This window comes from Heteronotia binoei, chromosome 4 (assembly GCF_032191835.1).
Source record: "Heteronotia binoei isolate CCM8104 ecotype False Entrance Well chromosome 4, APGP_CSIRO_Hbin_v1, whole genome shotgun sequence".
NCBI classification, from domain to species: domain Eukaryota; kingdom Metazoa; phylum Chordata; class Lepidosauria; order Squamata; family Gekkonidae; genus Heteronotia; species Heteronotia binoei.
Window position 1 is genome coordinate 52,216,438 of NC_083226.1, and position 23,221 is coordinate 52,239,658.

General features: G+C 43.2%; 1 protein-coding gene across 3 annotated transcripts in view; it reads left to right on the forward strand.

Moving 5' to 3' along the window:
• Window positions 1–20,134: 20,134 nt before the first annotated feature.
• The window catches only part of TTC39B (tetratricopeptide repeat domain 39B), a 90,726-nt gene continuing 87,639 nt past the window's right edge, over window positions 20,135–23,221 (forward strand). For 2 of the 3 annotated variants that reach the window (XM_060237263.1, XM_060237265.1), the window contains exon 1: window positions 20,135–20,394. In XM_060237263.1, the coding sequence (XP_060093246.1) occupies window positions 20,335–20,394 (60 nt within the window). In that variant the 5' untranslated portion in view covers window positions 20,135–20,334. The remainder of the gene's footprint in view (window positions 20,395–23,221) is intronic. The other variant, XM_060237264.1, reaches the window with a different exon arrangement.

Genomic DNA, 23,221 nt, shown 5'->3' on the forward strand with positions numbered 1-23,221 from the left:
TCCAGTTGCTGAACCTGCACGGCTTTCAACTTCCACTGAGATATTGGCTGCGATGCACTTGAAGGGTTAAGGACAGCGATACCAAAGTTTTAGAGCAAGGAAGAGGAGGAAGAAGAGAGGGAGGTCACTTCCTGTTCATACTCGGAAAAGGCAACGAAACTTCCATGGCGGGAAAAGCCAGCGAGCAAAAATTTGCTTTTTTGAGTGTCCCTAGGGCTGCGGTTGGGAGAATCCTCTCTCTAGGCCTGTGCATTTATATCACGGTGGGGAGAAGGGATTTTTTTTCCTTTTCTTTGCAAAATCACGAGATCGTTGCAACATAGTATCTGGTGGTATGGTTGCCAGTTCCGGGTTGGAAAATACCTGGAGAGTTTGGGGGTGGAGTCTGTTAATGGTGGAGTTTGGGAGGAGAGGAGACTTCAGTGGAGTATTATGTCTTATCCACTTCCAAAACAGCCACTCCAGGTGAATTAATCTCTCGCTTGAACATCAGTTGTAATCCCAGGCATTCAGTGTCTCAGGATGTGGTGACGGTTGCTTGCTTAGATGGCTTCTAAGGGGACTGTAGAGAAGTTCATGGAGGAAGAGATCTCTCTCAGAAGCTTAAAGTTAGAGTCCAGTAGCACCTTCAAGACCAACAAAGTTTTATTCAAGGTATAAGCCAACTTTATTCTGTCGTTTCAGATCAACATGGCTACTCACCTGGATCTCTCAAAAGCCTTTTGCTGTTATTTAATTTAATAAAACAGGTCCAGAAGTCTGAAGAGATCCAGGGTGGGAGCAAGTCAAGATGGCCTGGTTGCTGTGGCTCTGCCCATCAGTTTTGCAAAGGAACAGATGGCGGCTCCAAGGTGTGGCATCTAGAAGTCCCCAAGGTGAAAGTCAGTCACTCATTCTCCCACTTAATGCAACAAAGCAGAAATTGGTGCTACTATGTGGCCCACAGACAGGAAAACAGGAAGAACAAACTTATGGCTTATTCTAAAAGTTCTCATGCTGTCTTAAATGAGGATTTCTCTGGTCATTCAAAATTTGACTGTGAGGAATGCAGACAGCATAAATGAAGTGATGATGGAACATATTTGGCTCTAGTAAAATGGATTGTTTATTTGTAACTGCAGTATCTTCAGCTACTGCATTCTTTCCTAGCACATCCCAAGCATCTCCTGGATCAAATGCCATCATCATACTTGTTCTAGTTTTTGTTCCTGTGAGCACCATCGTTTTGACTGCTGAAGTTCTTGTACAAATGTGCATTAAGAGGAAATGTAATGTATTTAATATAATGCCCCTGTATAAATCGATGGTGCGGTCTCATTTGGAATACTGTGTGCAATTTTGGTCACCGCACCTCAAAAAGGGTATTATAGCACTGGAAAAAGTGCAGAAAAGGGCAACTAGAATGATTACAGGTTTGGAACACTTTCCCTATGAAGAAAGGTTAAAACGCTTGGGGCTCTTTAGCTTGGAGAAACGTTGACTGCGGGGTGACATGATAGAGGTTTACAAGATTATGCATGGGATGGAGAAGGTAAAGAAAGAAGTACTTTTCTCCCTTTCTCACAATACAAGAACTCGTGGGCATTCAATGAAATTGCTGAGCAGTCGGGTTAGAACGGATAAAAGGAGGTACTTCTTCACCCAAAGGGTGATTAACTTGTGGAATTCACTGCCACAGAAGGTGGTGGCGGCTACAAGCATAGCCAGCTTCAAGAGGGGGTTAGATAAAATATGGAGCAGAGATCCATCAGTGGCTATTAGCCACAGTGTGTGTGTGTGTGTATATATATATTTGGCCACTGTGTGATACAGAGTGTTGGACTGGATGGGCCATTGGCCTGATCCAACATGGCTTCTCTTATGTTCTTATGAATCTTCTTGGCTACCGCAGCATTGGATAATGGACTATGCATGGATGAATTACTGCCTTGTCAATGGGAATGAGCAGTGTATGGATGAACTTCTACCTCATCAGCAACAAGGGAGCACCATGGTCTAATGATTGAGCTTAAAGATAAACATATTTGTATTTGCCCTTTGCAGGTTACAGTCAGAGCTTGAGATTCTCATGAAGAAGGTGGACTAACTGTATTCCTCTGAAGGGATTTTGAACTATGTGATATGCATATTGATTGCATATGGTAATTTATTGATGTGTAATTTATTAACATGTGGATAAGTACAGTTTGCACACAAAGGGTGTTTTTTTATATATGCTGTATGCAGTGAAACCATTTTCCCACTTTCTGGCACAGTCTGGCACCGATGAAGTCTGCTCTGTGCATACTTGCCCATCTTTGTTAAGAATATCTAGCTAAGCAGGATGGTCATGTGAGTCCAAGGCATGGTCACTGCCTCCTTAAGAAAGGAAGCCTCAGCCACTTCGAAGTCAATTGTTAGGAGACCACTCTAGGAAAAAACAAACAGCACCCCGGATCCAGATGATCTCTCCTACACTTGACTAACACAAAATCTCCCTTCCTTTTTAGGCAAGAAGCTTTAAATTAAGGATGTCCAACTCATTTGTTATGAGGGCCGGATCTGACATAAATGAGGCCTTGTTGGGACGGGCCATGTTGAGCTGGGCCATGTCAGGCCAGGCCAGGCTGTACCTATTTAAGATAGGTAGGTAGCAGAGACATAAACTTTATGAAGGACACAGACAAACACATTTAAAGAATTTGCTCCCGTGGGTATTTTTATCCAAGAAAAAAAAGTTGGAGTTTATATGGTTTATATGACAAAACATTAGGAATTTTCCCCATTGCATTGTTGTTGTATTTGTTTTATTACATTACTTTCAAACTTTGAAGGGCCAACTCCTCACCTACTGTCCTTCCCCTTAATTGATATCAACACACCAACACCTTGCAATTGTGTGTATTCAAGCCAGTTCTCTCACAGGTTGAAGATGCCAGCATGTACTTATTTGTACCAAAAGATTTTAACGCTGTGGTTGTAACAATTGGCAACCGCCACTAGCTCATATACCATCACTGAGATTCCTCTGGACCCTTGCAGACCATGGGCTGCCACAACAGTGCAGAGAGAGGAGTCAGTATTAAATATTGCAATGCAGTTTTGGGCTTCGTCAGAGACAAAGACATTCCTGTGATTAGATCCAAGCAGGCAGCCGTGTTGGTTTGAAGCAGTTGAACAAAGCAGGAGTCAAGTTGCACCTTTAAGACCAACCAATTTTTATCTAGAACGTAAGCTTTCGTGTGCTCTTAAGCACACTTCAGCAGACGAGGAATCCAGCACAGTGAGCAAACAAAGCAAACTTGGCTTTGCTCACTGTGCTGCATTCCTCATCTGATGAAGTGTGCTTAAGAGCACACAAAAGCTTACGTTCTAAATAAAAATTGGTTGGTCTTAAAGGTACAACTTGATTCCTGTGATTGTTCATGCAGACTCTGAAAGGGTTTTCAAATGTGAATTTATTCCCATACTGGCTCCCTATTGTCTTTGACACACTCTGTTGCCTGTCAGTAACTTTGATACAGGAGCCCTGGAATCTCCCAAACAGCTGTCCTTCTGTAAATAACATCTCTTCATCCTGAGGAAGAGGAAAGAACAATGATTAAAGGCAGAATATTATTTTTGCCATGACCTGGATAGGCCAATCTCATCAGATCTCAGAAGCTAAGCAGAGACAGCTCGGGTTAGTATTTGGATGGGAGACCTCCAAGTAAAAGCAAGGCCATGATGCAAAGGCAGGTCACCTCTGGGTGTCTCTTGCCTTGAAAACCCCATGGGATTGCCATAAGACAACTGTGACTTGGCACTTTTCAGCACCAATTTACTTAATAACTGGTCACACAAATCCTACTAAAGTCAGCCTGCATTCATTTATTTGGTATGTTTCATTATTCTAAAGAGAACATCACTGCCCCAGGAGAATTACCTTTTGGAGGGTGACCTGCGTTGATGTTCCGCCTATAGCACCCTAAGTGTAGGGACCCTTTCTTGGAGTTTCCTCCCACTGGCTGCCACTCTTTCCTCTGGCATGAGCAACCAACAGAGAATCATAGCTATAAATAGACTGGAGAAAAACCCAAAGGTTTCCACGAATATCCGACCTCAATATATATAAAGCACAATAAGTGACCACTGTGCTTTATATATATATATTTGGCCACTGTGTGACACAGAGTGTTGGATTGGATGGGCCATTGGCCTGATCCAACATGGCTTCTCGTATGTTCTTGATGAGGGAATTATACATATAAATGATATATTACAAATAATTAAAAACATTTTTCTCTCCTCCACACTTCCTCTTTCATTTCATCGAAAGCTTCCATAGCCTTCCTGTATATGTATAACATGTTCAGTATTGCCACCTAGTGGCCTGGTTTGAGGGTAATGGTTAGAGAGCCAGTTTGGTGTAGTGGTTAAGTGTGCGGACTCTTATCTGGGAGAACAGAGTTTGATTCCCCACTCCTCCACTTGCACCTGCTGGCATGGCCTTGGGTCAGCCATAGCTCTAGCAGAGGTTGTCCTGAAAGGGCAGCTGCTGTGAGAGTCTTCTCAGCCCCACCCACTTCACAGGGTGTCTGTTGTGGGGGAGGGAGATAAAGGAGATTGTGAAAAGCTGGGTGCCTGTGAAGCAAAGACTTCATCAGAAGCTTGGTAGCACCCGAAAGGCCTGGAGCCAAATGTTTTTAGGAGCTGGTTGGATTAGTTTTCAAATAATAATAACCCTAAACTATCAGATTGTACTGGGCCCAGTTTGATAGTCATGGCAAGATTATTTTTTTTAGACATTGCTAATGATATTTTCTACTCTTGCAGCCATGGATGCTTTGCCTAATTTCATTTAGCAGTTTCAGAGGGTTGTCGTGTTCATCTGCAAGACAGCAGCTAGATCTTAGTCCAGAAGCACCTTAGAGAGCAAAAAGATTTATCATCTGACGCAGGTTCAGCAAATAGTTCAAATTAGAAGATCTGGCAAACAGAAAAATGCAGTCCTTGATTAGGGTTAAAGGTTATAAAGAATCCTTTGAAACATGCTACATAAATATGTTTCCCAGTGAATGGCTGCATCATTTAGCTCTCTTCTTGGTAAAAGAGCTAGTGAGCTATGTCTCCCATATAGATCTGCAAAGAAGGATAATGGCAATCACCTTGTACTGACCATTACTGGGATATCTGAATATGGACCAGTCTACAAAGATGAGTGAATATTAAGATTTTGTTTTGTTTTGTTTTGTCAGGTTTTCTTATATTGTGTATGAATGTGTTGGAAGAAGCCAGATATGGCATCCCAACAATATCAAGGGGTGGAATGTAGTGTGGTCATGGAAGAAACCCTTGAGAAGGAAGGTGTGCAGGGAATTTTATCTGAGCTGGAGATACCCAAGTAGCTGCAGAATCAGTTCTCTTCCTGATAAGGGGATATCAGGTATAGGTACTGGCACCTGACTCAGCATGCCTGCCAAGTAACGCTTATGCTAAGAAGCCTTACCTAAGCAGCAACCTAGGGGACATGAAGTTCTTTACATTGCTGTTTTATCTTCTGCAATTGAAGTATTTCTGTAGCACACTGCCTTGCCCTGCTGAGCATTCTTTGATCTCTCAAACCCACTAGAAAGAACCCTTGCCTCAGGCAAGAAAACAGCCTTTGGCAGAACACTGGGCTACCTTTTCAAGCATTCTAAAAGGGCTCTAGTGGCCCCATGGTGAGGTTAGCAGCTGCAGGGCTTCTGTTTCTGGGCTTCAGGACTGGGGGCATGGTGTGTTGGCTTCAGCCTGAGACTGTTCCACTGCAACTGATGAAGTGTTTTCCTTGTCCCCAGGTCTTCCCGCAGCATCTGAGGCCTGGGACCAGCTTCCTCCATCTCATCCCAGGAGGCATTGATAGGGTAGGGTAAGCAGGCCCAACTCAAGAAACATCTGGGGACTTTGGGGGTGGAGCCAGGAGCAAAGTTGTGACAAGCACAATTGAACTCCAAAGGGAGTTCTGGCCTTCTCTACCTTTGGAAATAATGAAGGATAGGGGTACCTTCTTTTTTAAACTTTGAGGGTGTTTTGAGGAGAGGCACCGGATGTTACTTTGAAAATTTGGTGCCTCTACCTCAAAAAACACCCCCCCCCGAGCCCTAGATACCCATAGATCAATTTTTCATTATATATGGGAACTGGTCTCCATAGGGTATAATGGAGTGCCCAGCAGAAATTTCCCTTCCCGCCCCCTTTCTGATAATCCTGAAGTGAGGAGAGAGCCTCCAAATTGGATGATCCCCTGTCCCCAGCTGCGGATTGGCAACCTTATTAGGCAGACCCACAGCAACATTACCTTTCCATATCTGTTTCCTTGGGAGCAGCATTGATACCTCACTGGGGTTTTATTCACAAATAAATGAGACAAGGTTCTGTGTGGTGGGGGGAGGGATTTTCTTGCTGAATAGATGTGCAGATGAGTGGGTTGTGTGGTTGCAAACAGGCTCCTGCTAGATCTTATGTGTATTTACTTGAAAGGAAGTCCTGTGCTCTGAAGGGGTTTCTTCCCTAATTGTGGAATTCAGGAGAGAGGACTAATACCCTGATCTGAGAGATGTTTACTTATTTTTATTTACTTATTTGGAGTATGTGCATTAAATTGTCCCACATAATGTAACCTTATGTAATTTACTTAGGAACAATTCCTCCTCGCTCCATTGTACTCATGGCAGGACTTACTTCCAAGTGATTCTGCAGATAATCGGGACTGTATGTGCAATTGGATCATTTACATCTCTTTGGAAATGTCTTGCAGTGTTGAATGGAATTTATTCCCAAGTGAGTGTGAGTTGTTTTGCAGGCCAATTCCACTGAAGGCACATACTCAAAGCGAGTGTATAATGTGGCCTTTCTGAGGAAATTCGAATCCACTGACTTCAGCAGGAGTTACTTTTTTGAAAAATAAATTTTATTGTCTAACCTCTGAACCTTTCTGCAGAAGAATTAAAAAAAACACCAGTTTTTTTCTTTTCTATAAGTTTCTTTCTGGGACTAGTTTGCCACTTATTTGGCAAATAGACTTGATCCACTCTGGTCTTGAAGCCAGAATAGAAGTTTTTTACACAGAAAAAGATTTAAAAAGAGAAGAAAGGAAGAACAGAAAAAGAAACCAGGCTGTAACAATTATGAAACAGTAGGAAAAATAATTTCCAATTTTCTCTGACAGAATAATATGCATCTACATGTTACAATCTTACTCTGAAATCAAATTAAAAGTACATCTCCTTTCCCTGTAAACTTATTGTTGTTGCTACTTAATCTTTAAAACCACAAATGATCAGTTCATTTTTTCCCATCTCACGCAAGTCAATAAGGGGTTTCTATGTAGCCATAAATGTAGACAATGTTTTTCCTTTTATCCAAGAAGCAAGTCTGGCCATCTCTGCAGGTCCCAACTCTCCAATGAAGATGCAACAACTTGGGCTTTAGTAGTTTGTTTATTAATTAACTGGTTGTGCCATAATTAAATATGCTAACATATTTAAATAGGCAGGCTATTCTGTTTATAGGGAGACCCATCCTGACTCCAAACGTGGCCAGCATCTTCTGCTGGTTTTATCACTGCCTGCACACAATGTGCTGAAAGGTTCCCATCCCATCCCCTAACCTGCACAGCCACTACCAGGTTTGGAAAGATGTTGCTCAGAACCAAGAACCTCTCCTTCCCAGCTGTACCCCACCACACAGCCAGTAATCTGTGGGTCTTCCTCCCAATAAAGTGTGTCTAGGACTGCTGCCTGTGTTCAGTAGCACTTGTTTATTGTATTTATGTGCTGCTTTGTTTCCTGGAGTTTAGGGTGGCATAGTTAAGGTTCCTGGATGGCCTTCCATCCAGGCATTGATCAAAACAAGGGGGGTTGATGCATTCTATACAGACAATGCCCCAGCAGTACTAGATTTACTATTGAGAAAGTTTGTGTAGGATTGCTGCCTGGATCTGCTAGTAATGGATTGGGCACAAATTGTTCTTCCCTACAGGGATGTAGGGCAAGTAAGACTGAAAGGGGGGGGGGGGGGGGAAGCTGCTTAATTTGATTAGGGCAGGGGGATCTTTCTTTTAAAAAAATTCCTGCACATAGTGCATTGTGTGTGTGAAAGAAAGAAGGATAGTTGTCTAATGTAACAGCTGGCTGCTATGGGGTTTTTTTTTTGTTAGCTTTTATAACTAATTCATTTCTTTAAAGGAATGAAGGAAGCAGCTTTTCAATCAGTCTCACAATTTGTAATCAGTTTAATAGAACGAACTGATTGACAGAACATTGCAACACGCTCATGGCAAGAAATGAGAGTGCCTCCAGATTTATGTTCAGTCACTTCACAGAGATGGATCAAAGCATACATTTTCCTCTCCTGTGATGTAGATTTGTACTACATATTCTTATACTTTTCCTGGTTCCCAGGGATGTGAGTATTTTCTGATCACTGTCCCTAATAAACCAGTTTTCCTATTTATGCCATTCATGCTGTGTTAAAATTGTTAGCATTAGTTGCAAGAGTTGTTATTCCACATGGTTTTGCCTAGGGCTATCAACTGGCACAAAGGAAAATGCCCTGTCTCTTTGATAGATATTTCTGTGTGCATCTTAAGTGCTGTCAAGCCACTTCTGACATGGTAACCTATGAATTAATGACCTCCAAAAGTCCTATCATTAACAGCCTTGCTTCGGTCTTCCAAACTTATTTTTCCACTGCCAGGAGGAAGTAGGCCTATGGTTTCCCAGTGCATCTTATTCTTCTACCTCCCTGCCCCTCCACCCATAAGCTCACCTGTGAAAGATCTGTTACTCAGTTTAGGTTCCTGGTCCACACTGAGTTAGTATGATTCCTCTCTAGGAAATTTACAAATTGGGCGGCTGACTGTGGAGGTCTTTTAGGTGGTCAAAGGAGTTTGTAGACATATGGCAAGGAGAGAGAGCCCAGGAGTAAGTCTTTGCAGCTCATGGTGTGAGCACTAAGATCTGCTTGATCTCCAGGGGAGTGGCCCAATGGGAATTTCTGCTGGAAATTAAATGGCAAGTCCATCCTGGCAATGAGGTTTTGGAGACAACTATTTGGATTCAAGAAACACAGAGATCCTGTGACAGGTGTAGAAATGCAGACAATATGGAAATGACAGGAAAAAGAAAGTGACTGTAATGGGGTTTTTTTTAATGAATTGTTGTATTATTTGCCCCCAATAATTCTTGCACAGATTGCCTTTCTTAAATCCAAAGAAATATGATATGATAATATTAAGAAAACTGGTAGGAATAAGAAAAGAAAAGGGAAAAGCTAGCAAGACTTGGGGTCTTCTTATAGAAACATAAAGGTAAAGGTAGTGCCCTGTGCAAGCACCAGTCATTTCCGACTCTGGGGTAACGTTGCTTTCACAATGTTTTTGTGGCAGACTTTTTACAGGGCGGTTTGCCATCGCCTTCCCCAGTCATCTACACTTTCCCTCCAGAAAGCTGGGTACTCATTTTACTGACCTCAGAAGGATGGAAGGCTGAGTCAACCTGGAGCTGGCTACCTGAACCCAGCTTCTGCCGGGTCGAACTCAGGTCGTGAACAAAGCTTAGGACTGCAGTACTGCAGCTTTACCACTCTGTGGCACGGGGCTCTTTATAGAAACATACAGGGGCTTTTTTTGTAACCCAACAAGAGCTCATTTGCATATTAGGTACACCCCCTGACATGACCATAGTTTCGCATGGCTTTTTTGTAGAAAAAGCCCGGCAGGAACTTATTTGCATATTAAGCCACACACTCTGACACCAAGCCAGCCTGAACTGCGTTCCTGTATGTTGCTGCTCAAAAAAAAGTCCTGGAATCAAATGTGGAGGAGGTTAAGAATATTTTAATAACAGGGTGAGGTGTGGAATTGGAGCACAAGGAATTGGTACTGATTCTAAATGGTTGCTACTACACAATATGTACTGATGTGGCATGAGGGTTATGGAGGCCAAGGAGATGGAGAAAGAAACAATAAATTCTGACAAGGAGTATGAATACTGAAAGCACATTAAAGTTAAGTGCCATCCAGTTGCTTTCAGCTTATGATGACCTTATGAATTAATGACCTCCAAGAGATCCTGTTGTTAAAGGCCTTGCTCAGGTCTTGCAAACAGAGGGGCATGGCTTCTTTTGAGTCAATCCATCTAATGTTGGGTCTTCATCTTTGGGGTGCTAGTAGTAAATGTTTCCTTTGTTTTTACTTTGAACTGTAAACTTGATTAATTATTCTGATTGTCACATTTTAATCAGTAAATCTTACAGGAACTGCAAGCAGTGATTTACATTATTATTTTATGTCATTTAGTCTACTACTCTATGCTGGCAATGGTGTTTTACTTTCCCTCTCAGCAGTGGGCATGTGGCAAGCTCTAAAAATCTTTTCACTTTATGATGTGGCTGAATTTCCCACACTAATTACCACAAATTCAAAGTAATGTCATCCCCCCCCTCCAACCTAGAGAGTGAGTCACTCTCTTGGCTCCTAAATAAACATTTCCTTAAGCAGGTTTATTTGTCTATTTAGGCTTATTATTTCATGCCTCTCTTTCTTGGACTTTCCATTCCTGTTGTACCTGTGCTAACAATACAGCAGCTAATCAAAGATTCTTCTTCACCAGTTGTGGCAGTGTATCTTATCAGTTTTACAGGTGTTTCAGGCAAAAATCACAGCACAACTCCTATATGGGGCCCCTACGTGGATCTTTTGGTTCCAACATGGAACCCATCCAAGCATCTTTCCTTTGTGCATCATTTAGCACTCCCAGTCGTGTGGCTTCATCAGTCCTGAGTCTTGAAGCTGACATGAAACAGTTTGCCACCTCTGCTTTGTTTGCTGCCCTAAAGTTTAAACTATTCTTATACTTTTCTCAATCCCTTCCCTCCTTTTTTTTTGCTTTTGTCATACTCTGATTCCTTTGTAAGTCTGGGTGCCAGTTTCTGGATTCTAAAATAGCTGGATTAGGATTTTGCCTCACTGGCTTGTCTGAATGAGGCTTTCATTAGAGCTAGTACTCAATTTAAAAAACAAACAAACCCAGCTTGAACTATTAGACTGGTGTCACCTATCAGATGCCAAACAAATTTGCTCTCCATTGTACCTGAGTTTTACTGCTTCAAAACTGTTTGTTGGCAATGTATCTATATTCTCTTATGGTTCCATCTTAGTACTGTTTCTTCTCCCTGTCCCATTTCAACACATTACCAATTGGTGATTTTTTTGGATGATTTTCTAACATGCCACATGGTCAAAGGATGTTTTCTTGTATTCTTAAGGTGCCTGAATCCCTGACACATTTTTTCTTCATATGCAGATTCTATGGCAATTTAAGAGCTTCTCTGATAACTTCCCTTGTAACTTTTTCCAGATTCTTGGATGACTAGTACTTATTTAGGCTGCAGTCACACTGGAAGCTTGGTGTAATCCAGCTGCACCTCTCTTTGCAGTGGTTTAAATAGTTGCAGGAAGTTTTGATCAGACATCCCACTCTGAACTGGCTTCACTGCATACTCACCCCATGGTTGATTATTCAGGTTGTTGTGGCATTTTTTATTCTTTCACCCTTGTGCATAAGCATGTATCTGAAGCTGTGACTCATTTTTGACAGCTCTACAATCTCTCTGCCAAGTATTCTACCCCTTTCAGCCTCCTTTCCTTTGCTTCTCTTCCGTGGAATACGGGGTGGGGTGGGGGTAAAGTGCAGATTTACATTAGAGTAGTCCTATTGACTTCAATACATTTATCCTTGTGTCAAACATGGGAAACTGACTCTAATGTGGAAAAAGGAGAGAGAGGTTTTTTGGAGGGGCTGTTGCTCAAAAACAAGTCCCCTGGGGACTCCCAATCCAGAATGACTACTTGGCCGTGGTAAGTGGCTGTGCCAGGGACAATTATGCACTTACACAAACATCCTACCTGATTTCCCCCCCCCCCAAAAAAGGGAGGTGGAAGTGGAAGGGAAGATTTAGACTTTCCAAGCAGCTTGACTTGCAAGAGAGGAGTTCAGACAGCCAAAAACCATGGAGTGGAAGTGCTGGCATCTGTAAATACTGGACTTTCTCCAGTGCCTCACTGTTCTGCTTCCAAAATGAGGTGAAGTGGGATGCCAATAACAGGGGCATGGAAAGCAGATGTTGTTATCTGATTGTGCTCTTAAATTTAAATCTGCAAAGATTTAAAGAGCAACTATATTGGCACAAACTGCTTGCGTGACCACAGCCCCAGTCTTCTGTCTGGAAGTGAAAATTGCATCTCTCTACCAGTTGTCAAATATATCTTGGCTGCACTAAAAATTTGAGCTACTGCCATTAATACAGTGCCTAGTTAAATATGCAGTGATGCTGTGGCTATTTTAAATTTTAGTTAGATGTATTTCTTCTTCCTAAAGTGCTAAATAGTCTCTTTTCTCATGTATTCCAGTTTATTGTAATATTATTTTCTCTAAAAGCCTATGTGCTATGAAGACTTCCCTGACTAAATTAAATATTATTTAAATGCCAAAATATTGCAAAATTATGATCGAAATCTGAAGATGAGTATTAGGCACATAGGGTATTTAATCAGTATCGAAGGAGGATATTTAAAGGATCCCTACCTGCTACACCCATTGAACAAATTAAGACACCAACTGCAGCACCACAAATATTTTTAGTTTCTCTTTTAATTTCCAGTAATGATATGGTGTTATAGTATCTTCCTGGCATGATACTGGCGCATGATGCAAAAGTTTGGTTCTGCTTATCCATATTTATTTATACCTGGGCAAACTTTTTAGGAATTTGGGGGACTCTCAAAAACATTTGTTCAGTAAATGATTTGACTTGCGTTGTTTGGCTTTGGCCTTTTGTCATTCTCCAAGAATGAAGGGCTCCTTTTTCTGTTTCACATCCATAATTAGCCTATACAGAGCATAAGATATGGAGTGGCAGGTAGGAAGGTAGGGTTGCCACTGGTCCCCATGGCCACTGATGGGGGAAAACATATGCTTTCTTATAGAACTGACAGCAGCAAAGGCAGCAAGAAAGTAAGGTATTTTCTTTCCTTTCCTTTCCCAGATGCAATCGTAGAATGCAAAACAAGTAGGTTTTCCATGTCAAAACTGGTGCTGCAGAGCTTTGTATTTGTCAGCATTATTGATGAATTACTACAGGGGGGAAAGCAGTCTTTTGGGCAAAAGAAGATAAGAGATTGGATTTATACCCCGCCTTTCACTACCTGAAGGAGTCTCAGAGTGGCTTCCAATCTCCTTTCTCTTCCCCTCCTCACAACAGACACCCTGTGAGGGAGGTGGAGCTGAGAGCACTCTAACAGAAATTACTCTTGAGATTAACAGCTCTGCGAAAAACTTGTGACTGGCTTAAGATCACATCGGTGGGTACATGTGGAGGAGTGGGGAATCAAACCTGGTTCGCCCAGATAAGAGTCTGTGCACTTAACCACTATACCACACTGGCTCTCTGTACGCAAAGGAGGGCTGGAAGAAAGCAGGCCGTATAACTGATTATATAACCCTGTAGACAGCTTTAAGATAGCTAAGTCTTTTTATTATCAGTAAAATAAATAATGTGGAACATTTCTTCATTGGCTTTGTGACGAAATCAGTGACTAGTGGGTTCTGAAACCGATAACATCCACAGCAGTGATTGTCTACACATCTTGAAAGGCCAGGTGGGGGGGGGCTATCCAGTTAGAGCTTGAACTACTACAGTGATTGCTTAAATCAGGTATGTCAGCATGCGGCCTGGGGGCTGAATCAGGCCCCTGAAGATTTCCTATCAGGCCCCCGAGCAACTGGCTGTCATCTGCTTCCTTCTTCCTCTCGCTTCCTTCTGTATCACAGCTTGCTTTGCCAGGCTTGCTCAATCACACAAGAGCTACAGAGCAAAACCTCTAATTTCTCCATTGGCTGAGACTCCTCCCTTGGGGAAGAAGGGAAGAGAAGGCAGAGCTTGTTTTTCCAGGTTCTCTTAAGTGCACAGCAGAGCTACTGAGCCAAGCCTCTCTCCCTTCTATTGGCTGAGGCTCCCCGGTCCCCTGAGGAAGGAAGAAAAGAGCTACTGCTTCCTTTGCCTAGTTTCCTGGATCCTATGGAAGAAATACAAAGAAAGCACATTTAAGACCAATGAGTGCTAACATTTTAAGCATGTTCTAAAGGGTGTCAAACATGCAACCCGGGGGCCAAATCAGGCTAGCTCCTATCAGGCCCCCGAGCAACTGGCTGCCATCTGCTTCCTTCTGCATCACAGCTTGCTTTGCAAGGCATGCTCAATTGCATAGGAGGTATAAAGCAAAACCTCTGTTTTCCCCATTGGCTGAGGTTCCTCCCTTGGGGAGGAAGGGGGGGAAGGCAGAGCTTGCTTTTCCAGACTCTCTCAATTGCACAGCAGAGCTACTGAGCCAAGCTTCTCTTCCTTTTATTGGCTGAGGCTTCACCCCTTCCAGTCCCCTGGGGAAGAAAGGGAAAAACCACAGCTTCCTTTTCCCTGTTCCCTGGATCTCATGGGAGAAATACAAAGAAAGCACTCGTAAAACTGAATGCTAATGTTTTAAGCATGTTTTAAGTTTTATTTTAAAAATATTCAATTATGTTTATAAATTTATATCTCTGCTACCTAATCTTAAATAGGTATACACATGGCCTAGCATGCCCTGGCCCAACAAGGTCCCATTTATATCAGATCTGGTCCTAATGAGTTTGACACCCGTTTAAATTTTTTACTAAATTAGCAATCTGCTCAGCCAGAATGACATCAGCTGTTGAATGTGAAGGCTTAACATAATTGGTGATTGGGATGGAGTCCCAACTCCTAAAGTAAGGTTGTGTGGATAAACCTTGTCTGCCTTCAGAAGTCAATTAAACTTGTGAAAGGATCTTGGTTGCTTAGGGCCAAGGTACACATGATGCTGAAATTCTGTGCCTGGAACATCTCTCAGCTCCACGACCTCACAGGGTGTCTGTTGTGGGGAGGGGAAGGGACAGGAGACTGGAAGCCTCTCTGAGACCCCTTCAGGTACTAATATGGGGGTATAAATCCAATTTCTTCTTCTCCCCCCCACCCCCATTGGAGCTTAAATATGGCTTGGGGCCTTGACTGTTGCAGGAGTTCATTCTTTCCTGGACAAAAATTGCCTTTCCTGGTCTACTCTAAGCGGAACGAAAGAAAGGCATAATATGGGCATGTTCCCCCTCCCCTCCCAGCAGGATTTAAAACAGCCTGAGGGGGCCCATTTTTAAGTTAGGGAAATGGTGACCAAGAAGAGGTAAGCCTCTCTTCCCCAGGGTCATAGCCTCCACCCAGCAACAACATTTTAGTGTCAAATAATATGCCTGGAAGTCTTACCACAGAATCCAGAGCCACATGTGGCATGTACTTCATAAATCAGGACAGCTTTTGTTGCAAACTAGGGTCCTTCCTTAATTATGACAGTGAAACAGAATGAAACTGTTTGCCACTTCAGGCATTACTTTGCCAACTAAGGGAAAGGGCCAGGGCTCAGTGGTGGAGGATTTGATTGGCATTCAGAAGGTCCCAGGTTCAATCCCCAGGCATAGTAGATAACACTGACCTTGACTGACCAATGGTCAGACTTAGTAGGTTCATGTATGTTTATCAAATTGGTTCTGGCATACACTAAATCTGTGGTCTTTTTCATTCCTCTGTAGCTACCTTGGAACCTTTAGCAATCACCTGCTCTGATTTGAGTCCAGAATACATATAGAGGATTGTTAATGTTAATAATTAAATGAAAGAGCATAAATGCCAAATTTTGATAAATGCCAAATTTTGATGGAAGTGGTATCAGTAACTGAACTGTCACTGCCCTCTTTGCATTAAGAGCACAGTGCCAAGCTTGATTGTAATTGCAGATTTTAACTATCACAAAATAATTCACACAATTTGAAATAAGACTTTTTTTTGAAAAAAAATCCCAATTACATTTGGAATTGTATAAAAAGAGGCAGTAAAACATTTAAAAGTATTTTCAGCTGCCACAATCAAGGCAATAAATTGATATCCAGCTTTATAATCCTAACCTTTGGGATCAATGATTTGTTATCAGAGTTCAAATCAGTTATTTGTGAAGGATTAATAAGAAAGGGAGTGCCTTTGCCCTAAGTGTATTTCCCTGACTGAGCAGCCACACATTTGAATCTTCAACCCTGGGATTAAAGGAGAATGCTTGTATGACTTCCAGGTGGGTTGAGCTGGGAGAGCTATGATTTTAGATACTAAGCACTATCAATTGCTTATTTTAAGCTGTTCATTTTTATGTACATAGACCAGTGCAACTTTTCCCTCTCATGTTGGGCTGTTCACATTAAGCTATGGCATGCAAGCTTTCTGCATATGGGTGGAGCAGGATCACAATTATAAATCATAGTTAAGCATGTGGTTTGCTGAGTTACTATTAAAAAGTTTATTGAGCAATGTTGTTTCCTTGTATACACATTCAGATAATTGCATGCAGAAGGTTCCCAAGCCCTTCCAGTGAAAATGATTGAGTAATAGATGATGTAAAAAACATCTACCCAGGGCCAGTTCCAGCAGCCTCCCCCACCCCCATCCATGCCCCCACTCATGCCTTCTTTTGCACCCTCCAGCCTACATGCCTGTGCATCTTCCCACTCTCTCACATGACCTTTCACTGCCAATGTTCACAGATGTCTGCACCACCCACATGCCCTTACCGTGACTGTTGGACAGTGTGTAAGACTGAGGATGAATGGTAGAGTGCTTGCAAGCAGGTGGAGGAAGGTCATGCAAATCAGCAATGGGCTGCCAGAAGCCCTGGGCCTTGTCAGGTGCCCTACCTCAGGGTGTGCTGACACTGGCACTACTTTCACCTGATATTCTGGAAAGCCGCTGCCAGTCAGCGTAGAAAATAGTGATCTTGATGGACCAGTGGTCTGGCTCAAAAAGGCAGCTTCATGTATGTGTTGCTGCACCACCACTGAGTTGCAATTTCTTCCACATTCTAGAATGATGAAAAACATCAGATTGGGGTAGGCACCCAGCAGCTGATCATGACTACCTTTCCTTAGAAAGTGAGGATTTGTCTTCAGTTAAACCAACAGGATATAATGCTCTCCCCAGTAAAATCAGTGCATGCGTCTCTTCCATTTCCCCAAGTATCATACTAATGAAATCAATTTTAATAACAGACTTTTCAGATTCTATCTGGAATGCTCATAATTAAAAAGTTGTTTAATATATTTAAAAAAATTAAAGACAACCACACAGCCTAGAAAATCTACAGCAGCCAAAAATTAAACAACTCGGCATCAAAGTCATGTAACAGAGGAGTAACTGGTCATTGCAGTTTTAAGTATTCCTTTTGTCCCAAGTAAGCACAGTGAAGCTTGATGAAAAAGACCAACTGCCAAATCTGCCAAATCACACAAACAGATTATTAAAACTTGCACCACACACACACAAGCAGCTCTTGAAAGGAGGCTTATGAGTGTGCTGGTGATTTTACAGTGCAGTCCTAAACACGGTTACACTCTTCTAAGTCCATATACTTAGAAGGGTATTACTCTGCTTTGGCTTGCACTGTCAATCTGTTTTTGTGATTATGAAACAGAGTTGGCAAATTGTTCCCTTCCTGGCAGGACTCCTGTGCCTTTTCCTCCCATCTCCCTAGGGAGAAGAAATCCAGCAAGTGAGACCTAGTCTACACTTGCAGTAGAATGAGATGGAAGGGTGCTGAGGCAGTCTAGATTGCATCATTTTAGACTTCAGAAGATGGATTCATTTTTTAAAAATTGTTTTTTAAGGCAGCACTGCACAGGAAATGCTAGGCTAGGACCCTTCTCCCAGATGTGCTTTAAAAAATTATAGGGAGCCTTAAATAAAAGCATTAAAATGTACCCCACACCTGCATTCTAAAATGGTACATCCCATGCTGTAAGAGACTGCTCTTGGAAAGATTGTTTGGAAATGTCAGTGGCCAGGTAGCTAATTTGGGCACACCATAATGATAGGCTTGCCAGTCTCCAGGTGGGGCCTGGAGATTTCCTAGAATCACAACTAACCTCCAGATGACAGAGATCAGAATCTCTGGAGAATGTGGACTGTATGGCACCATAGCCCTGCTGAGCTTCCTTTCCTTCTCAAACTCTACCCCCCCCCATCTCTAACCCAAAATCACGATGAATTTCCCAATCCAGAGCTGACCACCCTATGATCACAGCAATATTTAAAGATCTTCTTTAGCTCCTGCTTTGTTTTCCATGCACAATTCAAGGAATTGCTTTTGAATTTATAATGCTAGAGCTGTAATCAGTATTAGGGTGGGGTTATATGAAGAGCCCCGTGGCACAGAGTGTTAAGTTGCAGTACTGCAGTCCAAGCTCTGCTCACGACCTGAGTTCTATCCCAGTGGAAGCTGGGTTCAAGTAGCTGGCTCATGGTTGACTCAGCCTTCCATCCTACCAAAGTTGGTAAACTGAGTACCCAGTTTGAGGTCTTGCACATTAGAAGAATTGCAGATTTATTCCCTGCCCTTCTCTCTGAAATCAGAGACTCAGAGCAGCTTACAATCTCCCATGTCTTCTCTTCCCACAACAGACACCCTGTGAGGTGGGTGGGGCTGAGACGGCTCTCACAGCAGCTGCCCTTTCAAGGGCAACCTCTGCCAGAACTATGGCTAACCCAAAGCCATTCCAGCAGGTGTAAGTGGAGGAGTGGAGAATCAAACCCAGTTCTCCCAGATAAGAGTCCACTTAACCACTACACCAGACTGGCTCAATACCTATGTCCTTATCCTTACTAGGAGGGTTGGCAGCTCTGGGTTGGGAAATACCTGGAGATTTTGGAAGTGGAACCTGAGGGACTATTGGTTGAGGAGGGACCATTGGTGGTGGAAAATGCTATCATCAGATGACTTTATGGCAACCCTGTAGGGTTTTCTAGGGGAGAAATATTCCAAAGTTGTTTGCCATTGCCTGCCCCTGAGTAGCAGCTCTGGTCCTTCTTGCTGGTCTCTCATCCAAACACTAACCATGGGCCAATCCTACTTAGTTTCTGACACATGATGAAATCAGATTTGCCTGAGCCATCCAGGTCAGCACTCACAGTTTCATCCTATGCATACATGTTTGGAAGCATGTTTTAACATGGAGCCAAATTCCATGATCAACAGTGCAATTTCTAAGTAAACACCTTTAAGATTGATTTTGGAGGATCTTGGGCCCTTGTAGGTGAACAAACCAGAGATGTATGGAATGTTGAAAGAGTACCAAGCTTTGCTTTCTAGCCATAGTATAAATATTCGGCATGCAAACTCTACGCTGAGTTTGTGCTAGAATAAAACTCATAAATGTGTCACATGACCTCTGTTTAGGTTTGGTGCAACTGGCTCCACCAGCTACTCCCTGGAATTATGACCTAGGTGAGTAATACAGCTTTTCAATTTTCCAGAGTTTCTTTCACTACGTTAGAAATTACAGTAAAACCAGTTTTCCCTCCCACTCTCTGATGAGTACTTGAAGGGCTGTCATATAGAGGATGGTGTGGAATTGTTTTCTGTGGCCCTGGAAGGTAAGACCAGAACCAATGGGATGAAATTAAATCAAAAGAGTTTCCGGCTCAACATTAGGAAGAACTTTGTGACCATTAGAGTGATTCCTCAGTGGAACAGGCTTCCTTGGGAGGTTTTGGGCTCTCCTTCCTTGGAGCTTTTAAAACAGGCTAGATGGCCATCTGACAGCAATGAAGATCCTGTGAATTTAGGGGGAGGTGTTTGTGAGTTTCCTGCATTGTGCAGGGGGTTGGACTAGATGACCCTAGAGATCCCTTCCAACTCTATGATTCTATGAGGCAGCTGCAGCCTACACACCGAGCCGCGACACCTGAACAAATCCTCCCGCACCGCGAAACCCGCTGTGGGTATTTCTTCGCCCTATAAACGATAGTTCGCCCAGCGTTAGGCCTCGGAAGCTAGCACAATGAAGAGCCATCCTATAGGTCGTCCAGCTCGTCATGCAAATAAGGTGGGTGGGAACACGCGCAAGAAGTCGGGAGGTGAGGAGGCGGCTGGTGGGTGGAGCTTGATATGTAAACGAACCGGTCTGGGTAAGGAAAGAGGGGGGGCGGGGTTTGGTATGCAGATAACTGGGCACGAGCTTAATGGATAGCCGCCTGAGCTGCATTCTGTAGAGCCGGACTAGTCAGCGGCCAACGGCTTGCCTCAGCCGAGCTCGCGGAAGTAGGAGCGCGTGCATCCCAAAGGCAGTCGTGAAGCCGGGAGCTTTCAGGAACGGTGTTCGTTTCCGCGCGCGCACGCCCTGTTTTGGAAAGTTACCGTCGCACAAGGGACGCAGCAGCTCCACAGGGAACATGGCGAGTGTCAAACATGGAACCGAAGGGACGAGCGGCGGCGGCGGCGGCGGCGAAGAGGTAGCCGCGTTTTGTAGTGAGGGAGACGGGGAGGACCCTGCGTGGCGCGTAGATGCGGATGGCGTGTGAACGAGTCGTAGCTCTTCTTGCCGCGCTCGTGGATAAGCCGGGAAGGAGGGTGGGTGAAGGAGCCTGGGACTGCTATGTCGCATTGGACGGGAGGGGCTTTTCTTCTTCCCGTGCCCACCTTGCCGAGCTTTCGATCCGGGTGGTTAGGAGGGGCAAAGGATGGAGAAGAAGGCCTGCCGCTTGCTGGCAACAATCCCGCCCGCCTCTTCGCTCCTTTCTGTTGAGAATTCGACGCTCCTTGCCTGGTGCCAACAGGTGCCGCGGCTGGTTCTTCTCTTGAAGCGGTGGAAGGTCGCGGGGAGAATGGCCTTTTGAGAGTTTGGGAAGACAGATGTCGCTCTCTCAAAGCGATGTGCCTTCCTCTGCCAGATGGGATCCAGAACCTCCTAAAACCCCTCCTTTCAGGCATCTTTTTGAGGCTGTCTTCTTCAAAGGTAGCTATGATGTGCTTCACAGTTATGTCCTAGAATATGAAGGGAGCATGCAAGCAGAATTTACGGTGTGGATTTTACAACAAAAGGCATCTGAGCTGGCCATAATTTGAAAAAGACATTCAAAGCTTTCACACATGAGTAACAAGTGTACAAAGACTATGATGTATTTGTAATCAGATTTTCCAGAGTTCCTTTCTGGGTTCCAGTGATCGAAATCTATCTATCACATATGTATGTCTAAATATAACATTAAAACAATCAAAAATCCAATCATATATTTTTTGGTGAGGAAAGCAGATTTCTGACAACATCTGATTCCAGAGTAAATGCATAATTTTGCTTACTTGCTGGTGATACCTTGTTAAACTATAACCTTGAGTCATATAATCAGTTTCATCAGTACTCTATCCCTTAACTAGCTTTGGGGAAGGGGTCATATGTAGGTAGATTTTTACAGGACATAGAAGTGGGACAGTGACTGTACAAGTCTTATCTTGGGGTAGATCAAAATAATCTTATATTCTAGACCTGTGTTTTAATGAGAAAACAGCCATTATTTCACAATGGGTACTCAAAAATCTAACAGTCATTTATAAAAATTGTATGCACCAGATTTTGATAAAAATAAAGCGCCCCCCCCCCCCCCCCTCGCAGGTATAATTTCTAGAGACAGCTCCATGAGTGGCTCTTCATACATTGTGTTTTATCTAGGAGATGCTTAGGAATGGAACATTCTAGGCAACTTTAATAAAGTAGTTACTTGAGGCATAAATATCCAGAATTGTTAGGTAAGGGTAGGTAGCCCCCTGTGCAACTACTGAGTCATTACTGACCCATGGGGTGACATCACATCATGATGCTTTTCTGGCAGACTTTTTGTTATGGGATGGTTTGGCATTGCCTTCCCCAGTCATCTACACCTTGCCCCCCAGCAAGCTGGGTTCTCATTTTACTGACCTTGGAAGGATGGAAGACTGAGTGAACCTTGAACCCAGCTACCTGAACCCAGCTTCTGCTGGGATTGAACTCAGGTCATCATGAGCAGAACTTGAACTGCAGTACTGCAGCTTACCACTATGCACCATGAGGCTCCTTTTCCAGACATGTTAAGACATATGGGGAAAATATTTTTTTTCTTACAGGAAATTTTGGGGAAAATTGAACTATATGAAAGTGGTCTTTCTATCAAACCTAAACAAATCCAACAAATAAAGTGTATAATTTCTAACTTAGCATAACAAATGTGTTTAAATATGTTTAACATATTTACAGAATTTAAAATGCAAGCAACATTTGTCTTGGAAAATGATGGAATGGGAAAGAAGCATCATGTGCTTTCTAAAATGGGCATTGGGGTCAGAAGATGCTGAAAACTCTTCTGTGTTTTACATTTAGCGTTTTGAGATCTGGTTCAGTGGGGCCACATGAGCTAGATGCCATTGACTCTTTTAATAAATGTTGTTGCTTGATCTTACAGCAGCATTCAATATGGTCAACTACAGTCTTTTGACACACTGCCATGATGATGTGGGGATATGTGGGACAGCCTTGCAGTGATTTGTCTCATTTCTCCACAGTCAGGGACAGAGTGCTTGGGAAGGGAGTTTCATCACATTACCCTTTGGTATGCAGCATCCCACAATGGGCAGTTCTCTCACCCATATTGTTCAACATCTGAAAGCATCCTCATGCCCAGCTGGTTTGCAGTTTTGACTGGGTTGCCATCAGTATGCTGATGATACCCAGTTGTATCTGTTGATGAATGGCCAACAGGATTCTGGCCAAATATTTTGGGCAAGGGTTTGGAGACCATGGCTGGGTGGTTAAAACAGAGCTGGCTGAAGCTAAGTTAAGTGAAGATTGAGGTCCTTTGCCTGGAGCAAAATTGGGATGGGGGTTCAACTCCCAGCTCTCAATGGGGTGCTGTTAACACCAGCGCCAGCAATAAGGAGCTTAGCTGTGGCTTTTGAATGCCTTATTATCAATGGAGGCCCTAGTCACAAATGTTACCTGGTCAGCATTTTACCATCTTCGCCAGGTCAGGCAACTGTCTCCCTACCTCTCCCCTCACAACATAGCCACAGTGACCCATGCAGAGTACTGAATGGAGCTTTTAAATGTTGATTTTCCCCAACTTGTTTGCAACCGCACAGGACTTTGGACTAGTTATGGAACAGATAAGATAGTTCAAGAAGCTTTCTATTACATACCCTTTATCTGATGAAGCACATGAAAGCTTAGTCCCAGAATTAAACTTAGGTGGTCTTAAGCTTTGCCCTTTACCTTTTTATATTTCCCTTCTTTCAGGCAGCTTAGGGCACTGC